Raw genomic sequence first — 20,238 nt, forward strand, 5'->3', positions numbered from 1 at the left:
ACGCACACGCACACACACACACACGCACGCACGCACACACACACACACACACACACACACACACACACACACACACACGCACACACACGCACACACACAGAGTACTCACGCTCTCCTCCTTGACCTTCTCCATGGTGCAGGCAGGCAGCTGGCCCTGCAGCGGCGGTGGGGAAACCCCGTTCTGGTCCATGGCAACAAACAGTTTCCCGTTGACGTTCAGAGTCGGATAAAACACCTGAACGCACAAACAGAGAGATTAAATATGAATATGTGTGGAGACATTTTATAAACACCGCAGAGATTTACAATCAGGGTCCAAAGTTAACCACCGCCACTCGCCAGATGTGTTTTTACGCATTAACGCAACTTGCAATTTTTAGGTTGTAGCGGCTCAGTTTTAAAGCTCGAGTGAAGATACTGTATCATATCAAACTAGAAAATGCATATATATGAATATCTGTCATTGTTTTGTGTTGTTAATTGATTTCCAATAATAAATATATACATACATTTACATAAAGCAGCATATTTGTCCACTCCCATGTTGATAAGAGTATTAAATACTTGACTAATCTCCCTTTAAGGTACATTTATATGACATAAATTGATATTTCTGTTTAAATTTGCTTCTTAATTTATTTATTTTTGTATTAATTTCCTTATTTATTTGCTTTTCTTTTTAATTGTCCTATTTATTTATTCATGTATTTATTTTTATTAATCTTTTTAAATTATTTATTAATTTTGTAATTTATTTTTTATTTATTTATTTTTGCATACATTTTTAATTTATTTCTAAATGTGTGTATTTATTCATGTATTTATGCATTTCTCTATTTTTGCATTTATTACTTATTTATTTTACATTTATTTTTAAATGTGTGTAATTATTTATTTAGTTAGTGATGCATAATTTTTCCTTTGCATTTCACCCCTTATTTATTTCCCCAAACTTATTTATTTCTGTATTCTTTTCTTTATGCATTTCTGCCTCATTATGCAAATGAGGGGATAAGAGATAAGATAAATCTGCATTATTTCGTCTCAACATAATGTAATATCATTTCAATCTCACCTAACCTCATCTCGCCTAACAAAAGTGTAACCCCAAACTATTTATTCATCTAACAGTCTAATCTATTCTCATTTTTATTCACATTTTGATATCTCATTTCATCTCATAATAATGTATTTAACAGTCTAATCTCATGGTGTCACCTGGGAGTTCCTGCTGGCGTTGCTGTAGGTGCTCGGTCGTCGTTTGGGCCACGGGTGGGGCAGGATGCCACTGAAGGTCCCGCCGCTGTAGGTCCGACCCCCGACGCCCTCCATCACGTCACCCGGGACGCTGTACTCGTCATCGGCCATCTCCCCCTCCGACCCCCGGCTCCTCAAACGGAAGTTGAAGATGGAGGACACCTGACTGCTTCGCCGCGTCCTCGTGGAGAAAGATCGAGCGAGGAGAGGGTGGAGCGGCTGCAGGAGGACGTAGATGATGTTACTCTGACTGCGTTACAACAAAAATAACAAGGACAGGTTGGTCTTCCCTTACCTTCCCCCCCTCCGTCATGTCCACCTGCAGCAGCTTCTCCTCCGACAGGTTCACCTCCACCTCGGCCACGCCCACCAGCGCCTGACTCCGCCTCCGCTCCTCCATGCTGTCCAATGGCAGGCCGAACGGGGAGAGTTCCGGTGACATCAGCGAATCCGAGTCGAGAATTTTCTGCGCGGCAACCTGGTGGAAGAGACGCAGAGAGTGCGTCAGATAAAATACGACAAACTATCGATATCCAGTAAACAAAGGTTTGCAGTGTTTCCCATTGGATGGAATTGTAGCAGCGCTGGTGATACTCTTGTGCGCTCGCAAAGTGCGTCCTGCCGGGAGGTTTCTATGTCTGCCGGCACCAGAAGGACTCTTGAGGCCTAAGTAGGCTACGTAGTTACAGTACATTTGTGCACAGTAATCGTCAGGGAGATGTCTGTCTGGCCTACATATGAGGTGTCTCAACATTTAGGGAAATACTAAGGATGCACCGATTTATTAGCCCAACATCTGTATCGGCCGATGTTTATCTGTTGTGTTGCAGTAATTTTGTGCCGACTAAATGTGTTGGTTATTTGCGGCCGGTCTCTGACAACAGTAACCCGAAGCGGACACGCTTCTGGCATGACGGTGGGCGCCGTGCGCACATGTGGTTCGTTTACAAATAAAAGTGAAAGTAAACGTGGACTGTGTGGGAGTATCACACCGCCTCGGAGAAACACCAACGTTGTTGTGTTCAACGGAAAAGTAAGCAGAACACGACGGCTTAAAAGATTTATTAAAAACAATCACTGCGGTCTAGATGAACGGACCTCGTGTGAGCGTAACGTGTCACTAGAAGCCTGTCAGTCCAACGAGGGGTGACGCAGCACCCGGTACGTCACAGAGGGAACATCCTCCCCGCCGTGCAGCCCCTGCAGCAGCACGTCCCTTCGTACCGGGATCCGGTCCCTGGTGAGCAAAGTGCAGCAGCACGTCGGGGCCGCAGCATCGTAGTCCTGGACAGCTGAGGCAGCGAGGCCCAAGGCTGCACCAGCAGAGCCGAGCTCTCCATCTGCTCCCCGGCGGCGTTCTGCCGCTACTAGTCCACTAGTTAATTGATCGCACTAAGCAGTGTTAACTTAGCTGATGTTCCTTGTTTCACCATGTCAGGCTAACGTTAGGCCGCTGAGAACTGCTCCGGTTCTTTCCGTCTCCTAGACTGATCTAAACTGAACACTTCTAAGGACAGCTTGCATTCAAACGTGTGTGTATTGTAGGGAGACGCCAGCGCAGTAATGGTGACTTGGTTTCTTCCGGTGTTTCCCTGGATTGGTCTATAGCAGCTGTAGAGTAAACCCAGATAATTCTAGTTATATGGCATCTCTTTTACCTGTTGCTCCTTCTTCAGCCGCTCCATGGCCACCTGAAACTCCCGCTCTTTCTGGCAGGCCTCTGCGATGGTCGCCTGGTTCTGCTCCTCGTACGCCATGGCGACCACGGCCAGGATGAGGTTGACCAGGTAGAAGGAGCCCAGGAAGATCACCACCACGAAAAACACCATGTAGGTCTTACCGGCCGAACGCAGCGTCTGCACAAATAAATGTGAACAGAACACAATGTCCTTACAGGCACAGAAACGCCAGGGTGACATTTCTACTGGGGACAGAGGGGACATGTCCCCCTCGCTTTTACACTTTCAGTTTGCTTTAGTCACTAAAAACTCTCTAAACAGTGTCCTCTTACTGTCCAGCTGCCAAAAACCACATGAGAGAAGAGAGGAGCTGATCAAATGTTGGATTACCTTCAATTCTTGCCATGTGTTCACAGCAATGAGCTCTGGGAGCCGCAGCAACGCTTCTGTAGACTGTTTTCAGGTTTCCACTCATATTTAGATTTACAGTTAATATTCACATAAATAGACACTAGAAGTGAGCATCAATCAAAGATACAGTTCTAAATAATCTTTTCCTCTTAGTAAAGATGGAATTACAACATTATTTACCCATTAAATTATGGAGGATGGTACCTGCTAAAATCAAAAAATAAATGAGTAAATTAATAAATGACTCAATAAATATGTTAATAAATGCAGCAAAAATATTATTAAAAATAAATGTAGCTATTAATGAATTGATAAAATGTGACATAAATTGATATATCTGTTTTAATTTGCTTCTTTATTTATTTAGCTGTGTATTAATTAAGTATGTATTTAGTCTTCTGTTTAATTTTCCCTTTTAATTATTTATGTATTTATTTTTATTCATTTTAATTTATCCATTTGGGCATTTACTTTTCATTTATTCATTTATTTTTGCATTTATATTTTATTTATTTTATCTTTGGACCCCTCATTTGCATAATGAGGCAGACATGCATAATTTTTTTTAAAAAGAAACGTGTAAAGAAAAGAATACAGAAAACGTTTGGGTGAATAATTAAGGGATAAAATGCAAAGAGAAAATTGTGCAAAAATAAATAAAGAAATTCATAAAAAAATTTATAAATACACATATTTTATAATAAATATAAAATAAATGCAAAAATAAATATATGCATAAATACACACATTTAAAAATAAATATAAAACAATTAAAAAAGTAAATACAAATAAATACATGAATAAATACACACATTTAGAAATAAATGAAAAATGAATGTAAAAATAAATAAATAAAAAATAAATTAATAAATTAATAAATAATTTAAAAAGATTAATAAAAATAAATACATGAATAAATAAATAGGACAATTAAACATAAAAGCAAATAAATAAGGAAATGAATACAAAGATAAATAAATAAAGAAGCAAATTAAAACAGAAATATCAATTCATGTCACATTTTATCAATTCATTAATGGCTATATTTATTTTTTATATTATTTTTGCTGCATTTAATGACATATTTATTTATTTATCGAGTCATTTATTTATTTGAAACTACTTCAAATGTTGAGACCAGACGTCCGTCGTCTCGTATAAACGTTACCTGGTGGTAGAGGTTTTCCCAGTAGTCTTGTGTCATCAGGCGAAACAAGGACAGGAAGGCCCAGCCGAAGCTGTCGAAGCTGGTGTAGCCGTAGTTGGGGTTCCTTCCCGCCTTCAGACAGTCAAACCCATCTGGGCACTTCCTGCAACACAAACACAAACACACCAGGTCTTATATAACGTGACCAGAATCTGAAAGGACGTCGTCTGCCATCATGACCAGAGTTGGGGATCCACGGGGTCGTGTGAGTTCATACAGACACATCCAATCACTTTACTTCTGTGATTAGAACTGTTCTACACTGTAACACTACATGGTGCACGTGTATTTTTAGACTGTGGTATTTGTGCTTGTACTTATAAAAAATAAAAATAAAAACAACAAATAACTCTATAAATAAATAAGCCCTTAAATGTACTAAAAATAATATTAAAAATAAATGTAGGCATTCATTAATTTATAAAATGTGACATAAATTGGCATTTTTTTGTTTTAATTTGCTTCCTTATTTACCTTTGTATTAATTCCACTATATATACTCTTCTATTTAAGTTTCCCTTTTATTAATTAATTAATTAATTAATTAATTAATTAATTAATTAAATTATTAGTTAATTCATTTATATGTTCATTTATTTATTTATTTATCTTTGCATTATTTTAAATTAATTATTTTATTTTATTTATTCATTACTAAATTGTATGTATTGATTTATTTACTTATGCATTCATTTGCATTTCCCTCCCTATTTATGTCCCCAAACTTATTTATAATAAATAAATAAATAGATGGATCAATAAATGAATAAAAAGGAAATTTAAACAGAAGAGTCTAGATAGGGGAATTAATACAAAGGTAAATAAAGAAGCAAATTAAAACAGACATATTGATTTATGTCACATTTTATCAATTAATCAATGTCTACATTTACTTTTAATATTATTTTTGGTACATTTAATGGAATATTTATTTAATTATTGAGTCATTTGTTTATTTATTTATTCCTTTTTTGATTTTGGCAGCTTCCGTCCTCCATAGTAATCAGGCGGTGTGTGGTTATATAACTACAACTACTGTTTTTCTTTGGTAGATCTAACACCACAGGTTTGTGCAGAAGGTGGGTGTAGGAACATTATGAGAGCCGAGACATTTCAATCATCCAGTTGAAAACATCCGTCCGTCCATCTCTCCCTGACACAGACACCGGCTCTGTTTCCTCATCACTGTTTACGACTGAAGGCTTGCTATCGCCATGCGACCGGGACCCGCCCACGCGTGTCACCGCGGAGACGGAACAGATAACGCCGGGACGGCGTTCATCATAATTGATATTCCACATTCATATCCTATCACATTCATCGCACGCCCACGCAGTCACATCTGATCCGCTGGTCAGTGGAGGGAGGGAGGGAGGGAGGGCTGCAGTTTACATCTGCTGCTTTCTGCCCACAACATCTCTCAGAGACAGACAACCAACGTTAGGAGAAGACAACAGCCAGGAGGTCAAAGGTCAGAGTTTTATAGCAACCTGAAAAGAATCCTTTGACCTGCAGATGACTGTATAAGATGACTGTATAAGATGACTGTATAACGAACGCTGGATTGTTCTAAACACATTTTTTCATAGTGACTCAAATTTGTATTTTAAATTTCAGAACAGAACAAAAATAATTTTCCAATTCCAGATGTGGAAGAAGTTCACAGATCAAAGAGTTTAGAAGCAAAGAGGCGAAACTCTGGTGCTTTTTTTGACAACAGCTGCCGCCATTTTGGACTGAAAACGCCAATGTGTCTGTTGTCATGGATTTATAAAGAGACGTCTGTAAATCAGAGGATCATTTATTTTGAGGTAAATCAACTTCCTCGTCAACTTATGCTCTATTATGTCTCAACAACTTATGAGACATAACAGAGCATGGGGATGCTCATCATATACTTCTATCATCGTGTTATAATCCTTTATACACTTTCACACATGTTTATTTCTGATGAATGACTAGAACAACTTGACACTCAGCGCTGAGCATTATCTCAGATTAATCATCAGGTTCCAGCTTTCAGATGATGTTCACCACTTCTATGTGACATCTACTGTTGACCTGCTATCTCCCCCTAAACACCCCCTGGACCCCCTAAAGAAGACAGTCTATCGTGGGTCTCAGAGGGTTAAAATTGATTTAACTGATTTAATTTGATGTGCAGATTTGAGCAAAACAGTCTTCAGTGGGAGATGTATGTAAAGTCCAGAACACAAAGTAAACTTTCCAGCCACAGCGGCGACCAAAGAAACAAGTGTTTTTGTGTGTGTTGAACCTCTAGCCTGTGTGGAGTGAGTGGAGGAGTTATGATGCACGAAGAAGAAGAAGAAGGGTGACCTTAACAGAACCACGAACACACAAGCAGCAGCGTGAACAAACCTCTGGTTGAACAAAGCTCTGAGTCACAGAAGGAGCCTCATGCTGAGTCACAGAAAAGGTTGCCCGCTGTGCAGACGCTATCTGGGGATTCAAACCGACAACCATGCAGTCGCGAGCACCACTGTGGTGACCCCGCCACGGCTGGCACCGCCAACGCCAACGCCGCCGCCGCTGTCACTGCAGCAGCAGCTGGGATGCTTTTAAGCAGCGGCTCCCACTGACTCAGCGGTCAACCTGCCTGTATTTATTATCACCTCTGCACCACATCTGGTGGGAGCTGCTAATTGGAATTTGCTAGCAAAGTTAATGCAATGAAAATGAAAAAAGATGCAGTATAAATATGGTTATAAAAAAATGCATAATAATCACCTGAGAGTGTGGTAGTTGTTCAGTAATTAATATTATAAAATGCATTTTGCAGATAATTTTACAGTTATTTTTATAAATAGGATATAATCTATTTCCATTGCTTGTTGTTATTATTTTAATTATGTATACCCAACACCAGGGGTCAACAACCTTTACTATCAAAAGAGACATTTTAGGCAAAAAAAATCTGTCTGGAGACGCAAAACACCTGATCATTGTGATGAAGGTAACACAGTTTATAGTCTAAGTATATAGTATATAAGTCTAATGCAGTGAGGGACAAAGAGACAATGTACTACGAGTATTAGGGCCACATTGAGGGAAAAAACATCTGAGATTTACAGAATAAAGTCAGAATATTACGAGAAAAGAAGTCGTAATATTACGAGAATAAAGTCATAACTTTACGAGAAAAAAGTCGTAATATTACGAGAATAAAGTTATAACTTTACGAGATAAAAGTCGTTATATTATGAGAATAAAGTCGTAACTTTACGATAAAAAAGTCGTAATATTATGATAAAAAAGTCGTAACTTTACGAGAAGAAAGTCGTAATGTTACGAGAATAAAGTCATAACTTTACGAGAATTTTTTTTTTAATCTTACGAGAAAAAAGTCGTAATATTACCAGAATAAAATTATAACTTAACAAGAAAAAAGTCATTATATTACGATAAAGAAGTCGTAACTTTACAAGAAAAAAGTTGGAATATAACGAGAATAAAGTCATAACTTAACGAGACAAAAGAAAATAATACTTAAAATTACTACTTTATAATATTATGACTTTATTCTGTAAATCTCAGATTTTTGTTTTTCTCGATGTGGCCCTAATAGTGCGTCGTACCGTCGTGCCATAGACCTACAACAATGATCAATAAAATGAAAATGTAAACACTAAACAGTTCTTCATTTCCATGTTTAAAGTCCACAGGGAGTCACTGGAGCGGAGCTGAAGAGACGCAGGTTGCTGACCTCTGGACTACACTTTCATTCATGCATCACGTCATCTGTTCTTTGAACCTCCCTTTAATTGACCCTAAATATATATTTATTTTCCTTTATGTCGCCATGTACGCATAACATACTATATATATATGTTGTGTATATTCATATAAAGAGCAGCTCTGGCACCAGCTTGTCCTTGAAGTTCCATCTTATCTCACAGCGAATAACAAAAGCCTTTTTAATACAATACAACACAAAAGCAGCTTCTGAGTATGAATCTGCCGCCACAAAGCTCGGGGAGTTGACCTTTCAAGCGTTTAAACTGGAGCAGTCAATTTCATGCCATTTAAATCTGCAACTAACTAACAGAATTTGTATTATGAAACCAGCGACCAACTGAAAGGAGAAAAAAAACATGTTCCCAGCTTGTGTCACTGAAAAAAGCAATCAGGCTGCAAAATGGCACAGCAGGTGATGTTAATGTTACAGCAACATGCAAAGTCTTATTATTACCAAACGGCTGGTCGTATACAGGAACTACTGCGGTAAACGCACAGCCCAGAAAACAACCAATAAGATCAAATCATAAAGCTGCACTGCTTCTCCAAACATTACGGTAACAACAACAATCAATCAATCAATTCTAATTAGGGCTGTTAATCAATTAAAATAGTTAATCACACATTTTTTATCAGTTCAAAATGTACCTCAAAGGGAGATTTATCAACATGGGAGTGGACAAATATGCTGCTTTATGTAAATGTATGTATATATTTATTATTGTAAATCAATTAACAACACAGAACAATGACAGATATTGATCCAGAAACCCTCACAGGTACTGCATTTAGCATAAAACAATATGCTCAAATCATAACATGGCAAACTGCAGCCCAACAGGCAACAACAGCTGTCAGTGTGTCAGTGTGCTGACTTGACTATGACTGCATGTGATTACTTGACAAATCTCCCTTTAAGGTTCATTTTGAACAGATAAAAATGTGCAATTATTTTGAGATTAATCACGATTAAATATTTTAATTGATTGACAGACGTACTTTTTTACAGAACTTTGATATTAGTAGTTTTAATTGTGTTTTATAAGCTGCTCAGTGTCGGGAGGTTATCTCTAATATCTATATTATTTTGCTGCAAAAACATCTTCTTCAAACAACTGTATTTCTTTTTTCAAGTTTCTCGCCAAAAACTACATTTTACAAGATTACATTTGAACGCATCGTGATAACATCATAGTTTATCTTTGCCTAATGCTCATTTTTACTGAATAGAGCTTGAACGCATTATATTGTAACTCAATGCACCCTTCTGTACGTTAGCTGTTAGCTGCCATATTGAGCCAAGCTATGACTTGCCCCAAACTGCATGTGATTATCATAAAGTGGGCATGTCTGTAAAGGGGAGACTCGTGGGTACCCATAGAACCCATTTACATTCACTGATCTGGAGGTCAGAGGTCAAGGGACCCCTTTGAAAATGGCCATGACAGTTTTTCCTCGCCAAATTTTAGCGCAACTTCGTAGCGTTATTCATCCTCCTTCATGACAAGCTAGTATGACATGGTTGGTACCGATGGATTCATGTTTTTTTTTAGTTTCATATGATACCAGTATCTTCACTCTAGCTTTAAAATTAAGCCCGCTACAACCTAAAAATCACAAGTTGCTTTAATGCATTAAAGAAATTAGTGGCGTTAAAATGAATTTTAATGCAATAAAACATTCACTGCACCACTTATCCAAACATTACGGTAACAACAATCAATTTTAATCACATTATAAATATTTCAAACAGCAAATTAAGCACTGCTGGCCCATTAGCCAATGACAACATGCTAAATGTGTAGCTAATAATAATACCTGCATTACAGTAAGAGCACCTGATGTCAGTCAGTTCAGTTTACAGTAACAGGGCATCAGATATCCAACGTTCAATCTGCTCATCTGATCATTACGGTATTGGTTTTACTTCAGCACAAAATGCATTAAATCAGTTATTAAAGTGGCAGTATATATTTTTGGCATCATTGGGCAAAAATCCCATAATAACCCGTATCACCAGTGTCGGACGTCTCCTCTGACTTTTTTTCTTAAATCTTTTTCGGACATTTTCAGATATTTTTCTGACTTTTTTTCTGACTTTTTTTTGACAATTTTCTTACACTTTTCTGATAAAAAACCCTCACACGTTCACATATCTGGAGGTCAGAGGTCAAAGGACCCCTTTGAAAATGGCCATGACAGTCTTTCCAATAGAAAAATGCCAGTGGGCTTCTTATCCAGTCATTGTGGTAGTGTCATGCAAATGTGTAATAAGATAATAAAAAGCTGAGTAGCTTCTTGTCCAAACATTACGGTACCAGCAATCAATGCTAACACAGTTCTAAACTAACTGGCAGCTGATTGAAGCTTCATGCAGTTATGTAATGTGATAACTGAATCAAACGGAGCTGCTGATACAAACATTACAGAAACAACAATCAATGCTAACTGAATTAAAAACAAGTGTGCACCGTCGATGACGGTAAATATTACGGTAACGGCAGCAGGTATTATAAACATTACAGTCATAAGGAGACACTGATAACACCGGGGATGAAGTCATCACACACACACACACACACACACACAAATGACGAACCAGTCGTCATGTTGATGCCAGTCAGACTGACACCACTGCGTCTCACACACACACACACACACTAACATCCACCCGTCTCGTGGCGAGTGAGTCAACATGGCGGCATGTGAGTGGTTGTGAAGTGTGTATGATGGGTCGACTGAGTGTGTGTGTGTGTGTGTGTGTTTGAGGGGCTTGAGGACATAAAGAGAGTGTGTGTGAGAGGTTTTGGAGTGTGTAGCAGGTGTGTGTGTGAGGTGTCAGCCAGCAGTTATCTCTCACACACACCTCTGTCTATGTTAATGGAGGGACGCCACTTCAGACCCCCCCACTCTCACTAACGGGGGGCCCCTCGGCTCGCCACTTACACACCGACATCACACACAAAACACCTGTCAGACCGCTGGCACGGCGTGGAGACACTAAGATTTCATTTTCAGAATATAACTACGACGGAAAACTACTTCAAAAGATATTCAAAATACTGCTTATAGAAAAAGACCCTCTGCACATACACCAATTAGTTTGATGACAAGTGTACCAGGCATCCACCGCCCTTTTTTATTACTCTTTATTTATTTATTTATTTATTATATTTTAAACATTTTTTATATTTTTATTTATTTTATTTTATTATAACTTCCTTCTTTGTTTCTGTTGGTAAGGCAACACACTCTTCTGTGAACTGTAAGTTTGTATTATATGACAACTTGTTTATTACAATTATAATTCTTATACTTTGTCAGTATTTGTCATTACATGCATTGTGTCCTTTCAAAATAAACTTCCGTTTTCACAGGAAGTTAGGTTTAGCCAACACAACACACCTAGGCCCCGTATACACGTGTACAGATATTTTAAAAACCTGATATTTCCCTCTACGTTTTGGCCTCTCGTCCACACTCAGTCACACGCAAACGGAGTTTTGGGTCACAAAAACAGATATTTTTGAAATCATCTACTAAGCTGCAGATTTTTTAAAACTCTGGTTATTTTATATCAGTGTGGACGTGTATGACGGAGCGTTGGAAACGATGACGTTCTCTCCACAATTAGCCCATCGTTAATTTGTGTAACGATCGTGCGCCAGAAACAATCACAAAGAGGGCGGACTACCGGCTAGTTTATGTTTTGTTGGCACTGCTCGGACTAATCACTACTTTACTTTACTTATTTCATTCAAACTGATTGATAGATTGATGTTGTTATTGTTGCCGTAATGTTTGGATGAGCTGTGCAGTGAGTTGGAATGTTTTATTGCATTAAAATTAAAGCTGTCAAAGTTAACGTGATAATAACGTGTTAACGCAAATCTGTTTTAACGCCACTAATTTCTTTAACGCATGAACGCAACTTGCAATTTTTTAGGTTGTAGTGTGCTCAGTTTTAAAGCTAGAGTGAAGATACTGGTATCATATGAAACTATAAAACCTGATGAATCCATCGGTAAGCTCCAAACTTGTGCTGAATTTTGGTGAGGAAAAACTCGTCATTGCCATTTCCAAAGGGGTCCCTTGACCTCTGACCTCCAGATCAGTGAATGTAAATGGGTTCTATGGGTACCCACGAGTCTCCCCTTTACAGACATGCCCACTTTATGATAATCACATGCAGTTTGGGGCAAGTCATAGTCAAGTCAGCACACTGACACACTGACAGCTGTTGTTGCCTGTTGAGCTGCAGTTTGCCATGTTATGATTGGAACATATTGTTGTATGCTAAATGCAGTACCTGTGAGGGTTTCTGGACAATATCTGTCATTGATCTGTGTTGTTAATTGATTTACAATAATAAATATATACATACATTTTATATACATACATTTACATAAAGCAGCATATTTGTCCACTCCCATGTTGATAAGAGTATTATATACTTGACTAATCTCCCTTTAAGGTTCATTTAGACCAGATAAAAAATGTGCGATTAATCTGCGATTAGACAGCCCTGGGTTTCAACTTTGACGTAAAAGAGACAGACAGACAGACAGACAGACAGACAGACAGACGGACGGACAGACAGACAGACAGACAGACACATTCATTCAAAGACAAACAAACATGCTGGGGCTATTCTGGGAGATATCCTGGGGATTTCTGTGTGTATTCACTTCATGTTCCCCTGCCATTCAGTTCTGTTCCCGATGACCTCCTGCACACACGCACACACACACACACACCCACACACCCACACCCACACACACACACCCACACCCACACACACACAGACACACACACACACACACCCACACACACACACCTCTAATTATAACACTCAGGTAAACTCGAGTCCGGGAGGAAGAGAGTACTTAGCATTGCTATAGCAACCGTATCCCAGTGCTGGTTGCCGGGGGAGATTGTTTTGTGCCATCTCTGTTGGGAGACGGGAGGACCGTGTGTGTGTGTGTGTGTGTGTGTGTGTGTGTGTGTGTGTGTGTGTGCGTGTGTGTGCGTGTGTGTGTGTGTGTGTGTGTGTGAACTTTCCATGTTACTCACCACACCTTATTGAGACTCGACTGAACAACCTGAAGGTTTGAATCAGCCTCTGAGTTTCAACAGTCTGAGTAATATTCATTACATATATATATATAAATGTATAATGTATTTAATCATCTATTGGTGACGTGGGATGTGCATCACATGGTCACGTCATCAAACATCAGAATACAACCTTCGACCTTTGCTGCGTGTTCTCCTCATCACCCTGCTTTAATCCACAGATATACTTGAACACACAAGAAAGTAATCCATTGTGATCTAATCTAATCTAATCTAATCTAATCTAATCTGATTTGATCTAATCTAATCTAATCTAATCTGATCTGATTTGATCTGATCTGATCTGATCTGATCTAATCTAATCTAATCTAATCTAATCTAATCTGATTTGATCTGATCTGATCTAATCTAATCCTGTCTAATCTTGTCTACACCAATCCAATCTTGACTAATAATATTTTGGCAAATTTAATCTAACTCACCTGGAGTGAGAGACCTGACCTTAGTGAAACACCTGGGTCACCTGGAGTGAGAGACCTGACCTTAGTGAAACACCTGGGTCACCTGGAGTGAGAGACCTGACCTTAGTGAAACACCTGGGTCACCTGGAGTGAGAGACCTGACCTTAGTGAAACACCTGGGTCACCTGGAGTGAGAGACCTGACCTTAGTGAAACACCTGGGTCACCTGGAGTGAGAGACCTGACCTTAGTGAAACACCTGGGTCACCTGGAGTGAGAGACCTGACCTTAGTGAAACACCTGGGTCACCTGGAGTGAGAGACCTGGTCTCAGTGAAACAGTGGGCAGTGTCGGACCAGTCACATGTTGTGAGTCTATCTTTAGGTTGAGTACATATCCGATATAGACCTGACCACCAGAGCACGTACAACCTTTAACATTCAGCTCATCAACATCACACGCAGCCAAAAGAATGGAAGTCAGAGGTCAGAGGTCGCCGTTCACGCTCGGCCAGAGGAATCAGAGCTCGGGTCAACCTACTCCAAGTCGACTACATTAACTTAAGGTCAGCGTGGCGCTCTCGGTGTTTCCATGAGACGGGAGGAGAACATCCCTCTGGCTTTGATTCTGTTTTAATGTCTCATCAGTGACACAGCAGCTCCTGAAATAGCAGCTCAACTATGGAGGCGGGTCGCCGTGCCGTTAGCATCGCAGCACAGAGCCGGCTGGCTGCGAACCAACACTTTGATCGCAGCCGAGCACTAACTCTCTCTCTGTGTGTGTGTGTGTGTGTGTGTGCGGCACTTTGATCACCACATTTGGTCACATTAATAACAGAGTCGTCTCCAACGTGTTATCATTAGAGCATCTAAACCATCCTGATTACCGAGCACTTATAAGGACACACACACACACACACAAACTGATGAATGTTCACACCAGCATGATCCTGATAGAAAAACATTCCTGTTCATAGTCGACAAACACGAACCACCAACCACGAACCACGAACCACGAACCACCGGAGAACAACGTGGGCTTCAACAGTCTTCTGGTCTGAACCCCCCGACTGCTTATATATATAAACCAACTTTACAAAGAGTCAAGGCAAAAATGTCTCTTTTTGTTATGTTGCTTATTTAGTCACTGACATTTAATGTCATACAGAGGTATTTAAGATGTGAAAGGGTAATATACACTCACCGGCCACTTTATTAGGCACACCTGTTCAATTGCTTGTTAACACAAATAGCTAATCAGCCAATCACATGGCAGCAACTCAATGCATTACGTCATCTAGACGTGGTGAAGACGACTTGCTGAAGTTCAAACCGAGCATCAGAATGGGGAAGAAAGGGGATTTAAGTGACTTTGAACGTGGCATGGTTGTTGGTGCCAGACGGGCTGGTCTGAGTATTAAACTGCTGATCTACTGGGATTTTCACCACAACCATCTCTAGGGTTTACAGAGAATGGTCTGGACAAGAGAACATATCCAGTGGGCGGCAGTTGTGTGGACGGAAATGCCTTGTTGATGTCAGAGGTCAGAGGAGAATGGGCAGAGTGGTTGGAGATGATAGAAAGGCAACAGTAACTCAAATAACCACTCGTTACAACCAAGGTATGCAGAATACCATCTCTGAACGCACAACACATCCAACCTTGAAGCAGATGAAGACCATCCGGTACTAGCAAGGTGTACCTAATAAAGTGGCCGGTGAGTGTGTATATATATAATATCATGTCTGAGCCCTTCAGTGTGGGGTTTCTCAACATTAGAAAGATTCTAGTGGAGAAGACAGGATAGAAACTGTGGTGTAAATAAACAACATTCAGACAATGTGATATTAAAACTGTAGTCTGAAACCATGACGTATAAACTGGTCAGAATGAACCCATTGATAACCGGTGTTGGACCGAAACCAGCGCTGATGAAACTCTCAGGATATTAAAACGGCATGCAACACTACAGCTACATATAAAATATGATTTGCATCTAAACTATGAGAGAGCAAACTGTCCGCTGGAAACAACCCATCTGAGAGTGTTAGAACCAGCCGGAGAAGACTCTTAGCCTCTGATGGATGAGCTAGAAAAGGTTTCGTTGGGGATAAAGAGATGTAAGGCCGTCCAGAAAAGGTTAAGTATTCTTTATTCCCTTTGGCTTTTCATTATAAAAAGTTAAATTGTGCCTGACACAGACTAAAGAATCTCTCCTCAGCAACATTTAGACTCTGTGGCATGAAAAGCTGAAATAAATAGAACGCTGGCATTTTCCATAATGACATGTAGACCACTGCTGAGCCCTGAACGCAGCACAAAACCAAACACGGACTCTCCTGAAGCACAATGAGAACCATCAGAGACTAAACTGAAACAAAGAGCTGCTCAATTACAACAAATGTCACTTCAGTTCTTCAGGTAGTTGAACTTTTCCACTGAAAATGTGACAAACCAATGAAATGTTCCATAACAGCGTTTATACCACACGATGCTAAGTGCCCCGTTTGACCTTTCACCTTTTCCTTAAGTTGTTTTCCCCCACAGTTTATACTGAACATCCAGCAGGTCCGTTTATTAGGGCTGTGAAAGCAAATCTGTTTTAACGCCACTCATTTCTTCAACGCAACTTGCGATTTGTAGATTGTAACGGCTCAGTTTTAGAGCTAGAGTGAAGATACTGGTATCATCTGAAACTAGAGAACCTGATGAATCCATCGGTACCAACCATGTCATACTGTAACCTGCAGCTCCGGAGCCACATGTGGTTCTTTAGCTCCTCTCCAGAGGCTCCCTGTGGATTTATGAAAAAATTAGTAGAAATGAATAACTGTTTTTTTGTTTACATTTTCATTTTAATATGACGTAATATTACGACTTTTTTCTCGTAATATTACGACTTTATTGTGTAAATCTCAGATGTTTTTCCCCTCAATGTGGCCCTAATACTCCGTAGTACATTGTCTCTTTGGCCCTCACTGCATTAGACTGATATACTATATACTTAGACTATAAACTGTGTTACCTTCATCACGATGATCACATGTTTTGCGGCTCCAGACAGATTTTTTTTTGCCTAAACCGGTATGGTCATTTTCAAAGGGGTCCCTTGACCTCTGACCTCCAGATGTGTGAATGTAAATGTGTTCTCTGGGTACCCACGTGTCTCCCCTTTACAGACATGCCCACTTTATGACCTCCTCCTCGACACGCTAGCATGACATGGCTGGTACCGATGGATCTATGAGGTTTTCTAGATGATGTGATGGAGGTCAGCTTCATGTCGAGCCCCTGTGTTGTTAAACATCCGTCGGTCTGAAGCTGTTTGCTCCCTGAGCAGCGGTTTCAGCGGAGAGCCTCGCTGCTCTACATGCATTTTAAAAGAGATGAGCAGCTTGACAACTGCTCTCGGCTGTTGTAAAATTCCTGTGAAAGGAGTTCTCGAGTGGCTCATTACTTAGCTATGTGTGCGTCGGCATGGGGAGAAGCCTCGTTGGCTTTGATTCAAAGACTTGTTGGCATTCCTGGAGAATAGCGCCGAGTGCTAAGTCATGTTCATTTCACCAGCTGCGTCCAAATGATTTATAGCGGGAGGATAATGTGACGCTACAGAAATAGAGCCTGAGGGGGCGTCGGGGACGGCGTCTCAGCGGGGACGGAGGAGACCACCGTGGACCGGAGACGTGGGTTTGAGATCAGCTCCGGGTCCGGCCTGTCAGTCCCACTGCCGATCAATATCCTCACTTCAGAGAAACTTCCCTCTGCTCTTCTTCTCTTTGTCTCTCCAGGAATACATCTCAGATCTCTTTTAACTTGTCTGTCTGTATTCATTCTGTCTCTTGTTGCTCTTTTCTTAGTTTCTGTCTCATTTGCCTTTTTATTTTCCATGTATTTACATTACTGATTACAAAAAGCTGAATGGAAATGGCAAATTATCTTTGGTTGAAAAGACATAATGTAATAAATTATAAAACTATCAAACACTTTATGATCTAACTGGCAGAATTAAATGTACTAGTTGCTCCGTTCTGCGACACAGAAGGTCTAAAAAACAACATGTTTTGGTGGCGATAACGTTGGATTGGCTGATGATTAGGTCTGGAACGATTTACCCATCTCCGGACACGATAAGTATTGGGATTTGATATCACGATTTTTGTTAACTTTAAAACTAGACCATGGGGAAAAAAGTTGAATCATGTGGAGTGTGTGGAGAGAAACAGCGTTGCTACGCCACGTCGCTACGCCACGTTGCTACATTACGTCGTTACGTTACAACGACGTTGTTACGTTACAATGTTACGTCGTTACGCCACGTCGCTACATTACGTCGTTACGTTACAATGTTACGCCATGTCGCTACATTACGTCGTTACGTTACAATGTTACGTCGTTACGCCACGTCGCTACGTTACGTCGTTACGTTACAATGTTACGTCGTTACGCCACGTCGCTACATTACATCGTTACGTTACAATGTTACGTCGTTACGCCACGTCGCTACATTACGTCGTTACGTTACAATGTTACGTCGTTACGCCACGTCGCTACATTACGTCGTTACGTTACAATGTTACGTCGTTACGCCACGTCGCTACATTACGTCGTTACGTTACAATGTTACGTCGTTACGCCACGTCGCTACATTACGTCGTTACGTTACAATGTTACGTCGTTACGCCACGTCGCTACATTACGTCGTTACGTTACAATGTTACGTCGTTACGCCACGTCGCTACATTACGTCGTTACGTTACAACGTTACATCGTTACGCCACGTCGCGTCAGTCAGTTAGGTCAGCTTGGTTCTCTATTGGCTATCGTTTTTTCCCATGTGACTGCGTTATCAGCTGTCTTCGGGGTTCCACAGACACAACAGGAAATCCCATCGGAAATATGTTTAATATTTGAAATCGGTGCGTCCAGGATGGACTTCTGACCCGATCGGGGGATGTAAAAAACACTCTGAATATACCTCACACTAGAGGAACATCTGGAAAGATCATCTTTAGTTCCATCAATCAATCAGGACTTTGCTGATGATCGTCTGGAGGAATCAGGTCTAAGCTCAGCTGATTCTGGTGTGGTGTGGACCCGGCGTTAGTGAGAAAACACCAGTGTCCTTCCTGGGCTTCCTTACCAACCAGAGGTTGTTGTGTGTGTGCTCAGGTGTAAGTAAACAGTCCGGCTGGAGTGAGAGGTGATATCGAGGTAAATTATGGAGTCGGCATGAAAGATTAAACACGACAGAGTCCACCCCGGAGACCGCGGAGGAAGTGGTCTCAGAGAAAAATGAATATTTATTGACAAGTGGCTGTATTGACACGGAACGAGCTGACGCGTGGGAGCAGACGGTCGCTGCGAGTGTGATCTGATCGATATCGCCTCACGCCTCGACAAGCGATTCGACTGCTGAGGAGAGACTCGGACGGACGGGCGGAGGGACGGAGTGAGAGAAAGAAGTACAGAAAGAAATAGAGGAGATGTGTTCGTCTGAAGCGGAGAGGATGCTGCGTCACTCGACAGACGTCACCTCACAATGCATTTATACGTTTATGTTAATATGATATATTTGCTTCATTTGAGTCTATGTGAAGGTAGAAGGAAGTTACCGCTTTTATTGTGGTAGTCTGAGTAACGTGACGTCATATCTGTTACGTATCTGTCGAAAGCAAAACAAACCTCAGCGAGCCGAAACGCAGAAAGTATAAAACATTGGAGGGTCGTCGTGGATACGACCTGCACCCTCACATGTTAAATCCAGCGTGGTAAACACTACACATCCAGTAAAGGATGGAAACACTTTGGGTTTCACACATTGACAGGAAAAGCAGAGCTAGACAGAGCAGAGCTAAAGCTGCATGCTAACTTCTGAAAACGACCAAAATGTGTCCGAAAATAAGGCTGAAAAATGTCAGAAAAAAGCCGAAATATGTCAAAAAAAATCAGAAATATGTCTGAAAAATTGACGGAGTATGTCCAAAATATGGCCCAAAAAAGTGTCCAAAGAAAGGTTGAAATATGTTCAAACAAAAGTCCGATATATGTCTGAAAAAAGGCTGATAAATGTCTGCAAAATATCCGAAAAAAGTGCGAAAAAGTCAGCAGGAAACGTTATCATATTGCGGTAACGTGGAGGTCGAGCCGGCCGTCGCTCTCGTCTCCGTGGTCAAATGGGCCGACGCTACGACTGTAGAGCACCCATATACTGACATTTGTGTTCTCTGCATTGAAACGGCCCCGATGGAGCTGACCATGGATGGATAAAGAGAACGGAGCTGACGGGAGAGCTAGAGACCACCTTGGAGAAGTTAGAGGAAGTAGTAACTACGTCTGGTTTTCAAAATAAGGTGTTAACAAAGGGAACTGTATATACTAAATACATATATGGA

The 20,238-nt window shown here is 40.5% G+C and overlaps 1 protein-coding gene across 4 annotated transcripts in view; it reads right to left on the reverse strand.

Moving 5' to 3' along the window:
- Nucleotides 1-20,238, reverse strand: part of LOC119480532 (sodium channel protein type 4 subunit alpha-like) — a 189,087-nt gene that overhangs the window by 83,787 nt on the left and 85,062 nt on the right. For all 4 annotated transcript variants that reach the window (XR_005204947.1, XM_037756862.1, XM_037756863.1 and 1 more), the window contains 5 exons: nt 4,516-4,657; nt 2,916-3,113; nt 1,553-1,735; nt 1,219-1,476; nt 110-235 (listed from right to left, as the gene is read on the reverse strand). Coding sequence is in view for 3 of the 4 variants with exons in the window: in XM_037756862.1 (XP_037612790.1) it covers nt 110-235; nt 1,219-1,476; nt 1,553-1,735; nt 2,916-3,113; nt 4,516-4,657 (907 nt within the window). In the remaining variant the exon portion in view is untranslated. The remainder of the gene's footprint in view (nt 1-109; nt 236-1,218; nt 1,477-1,552; nt 1,736-2,915; nt 3,114-4,515; nt 4,658-20,238) is intronic.

The sequence above is a fragment of the Sebastes umbrosus genome, chromosome 21, assembly GCF_015220745.1.
Source record: "Sebastes umbrosus isolate fSebUmb1 chromosome 21, fSebUmb1.pri, whole genome shotgun sequence".
Classification (NCBI taxonomy): domain Eukaryota; kingdom Metazoa; phylum Chordata; class Actinopteri; order Perciformes; family Sebastidae; genus Sebastes; species Sebastes umbrosus.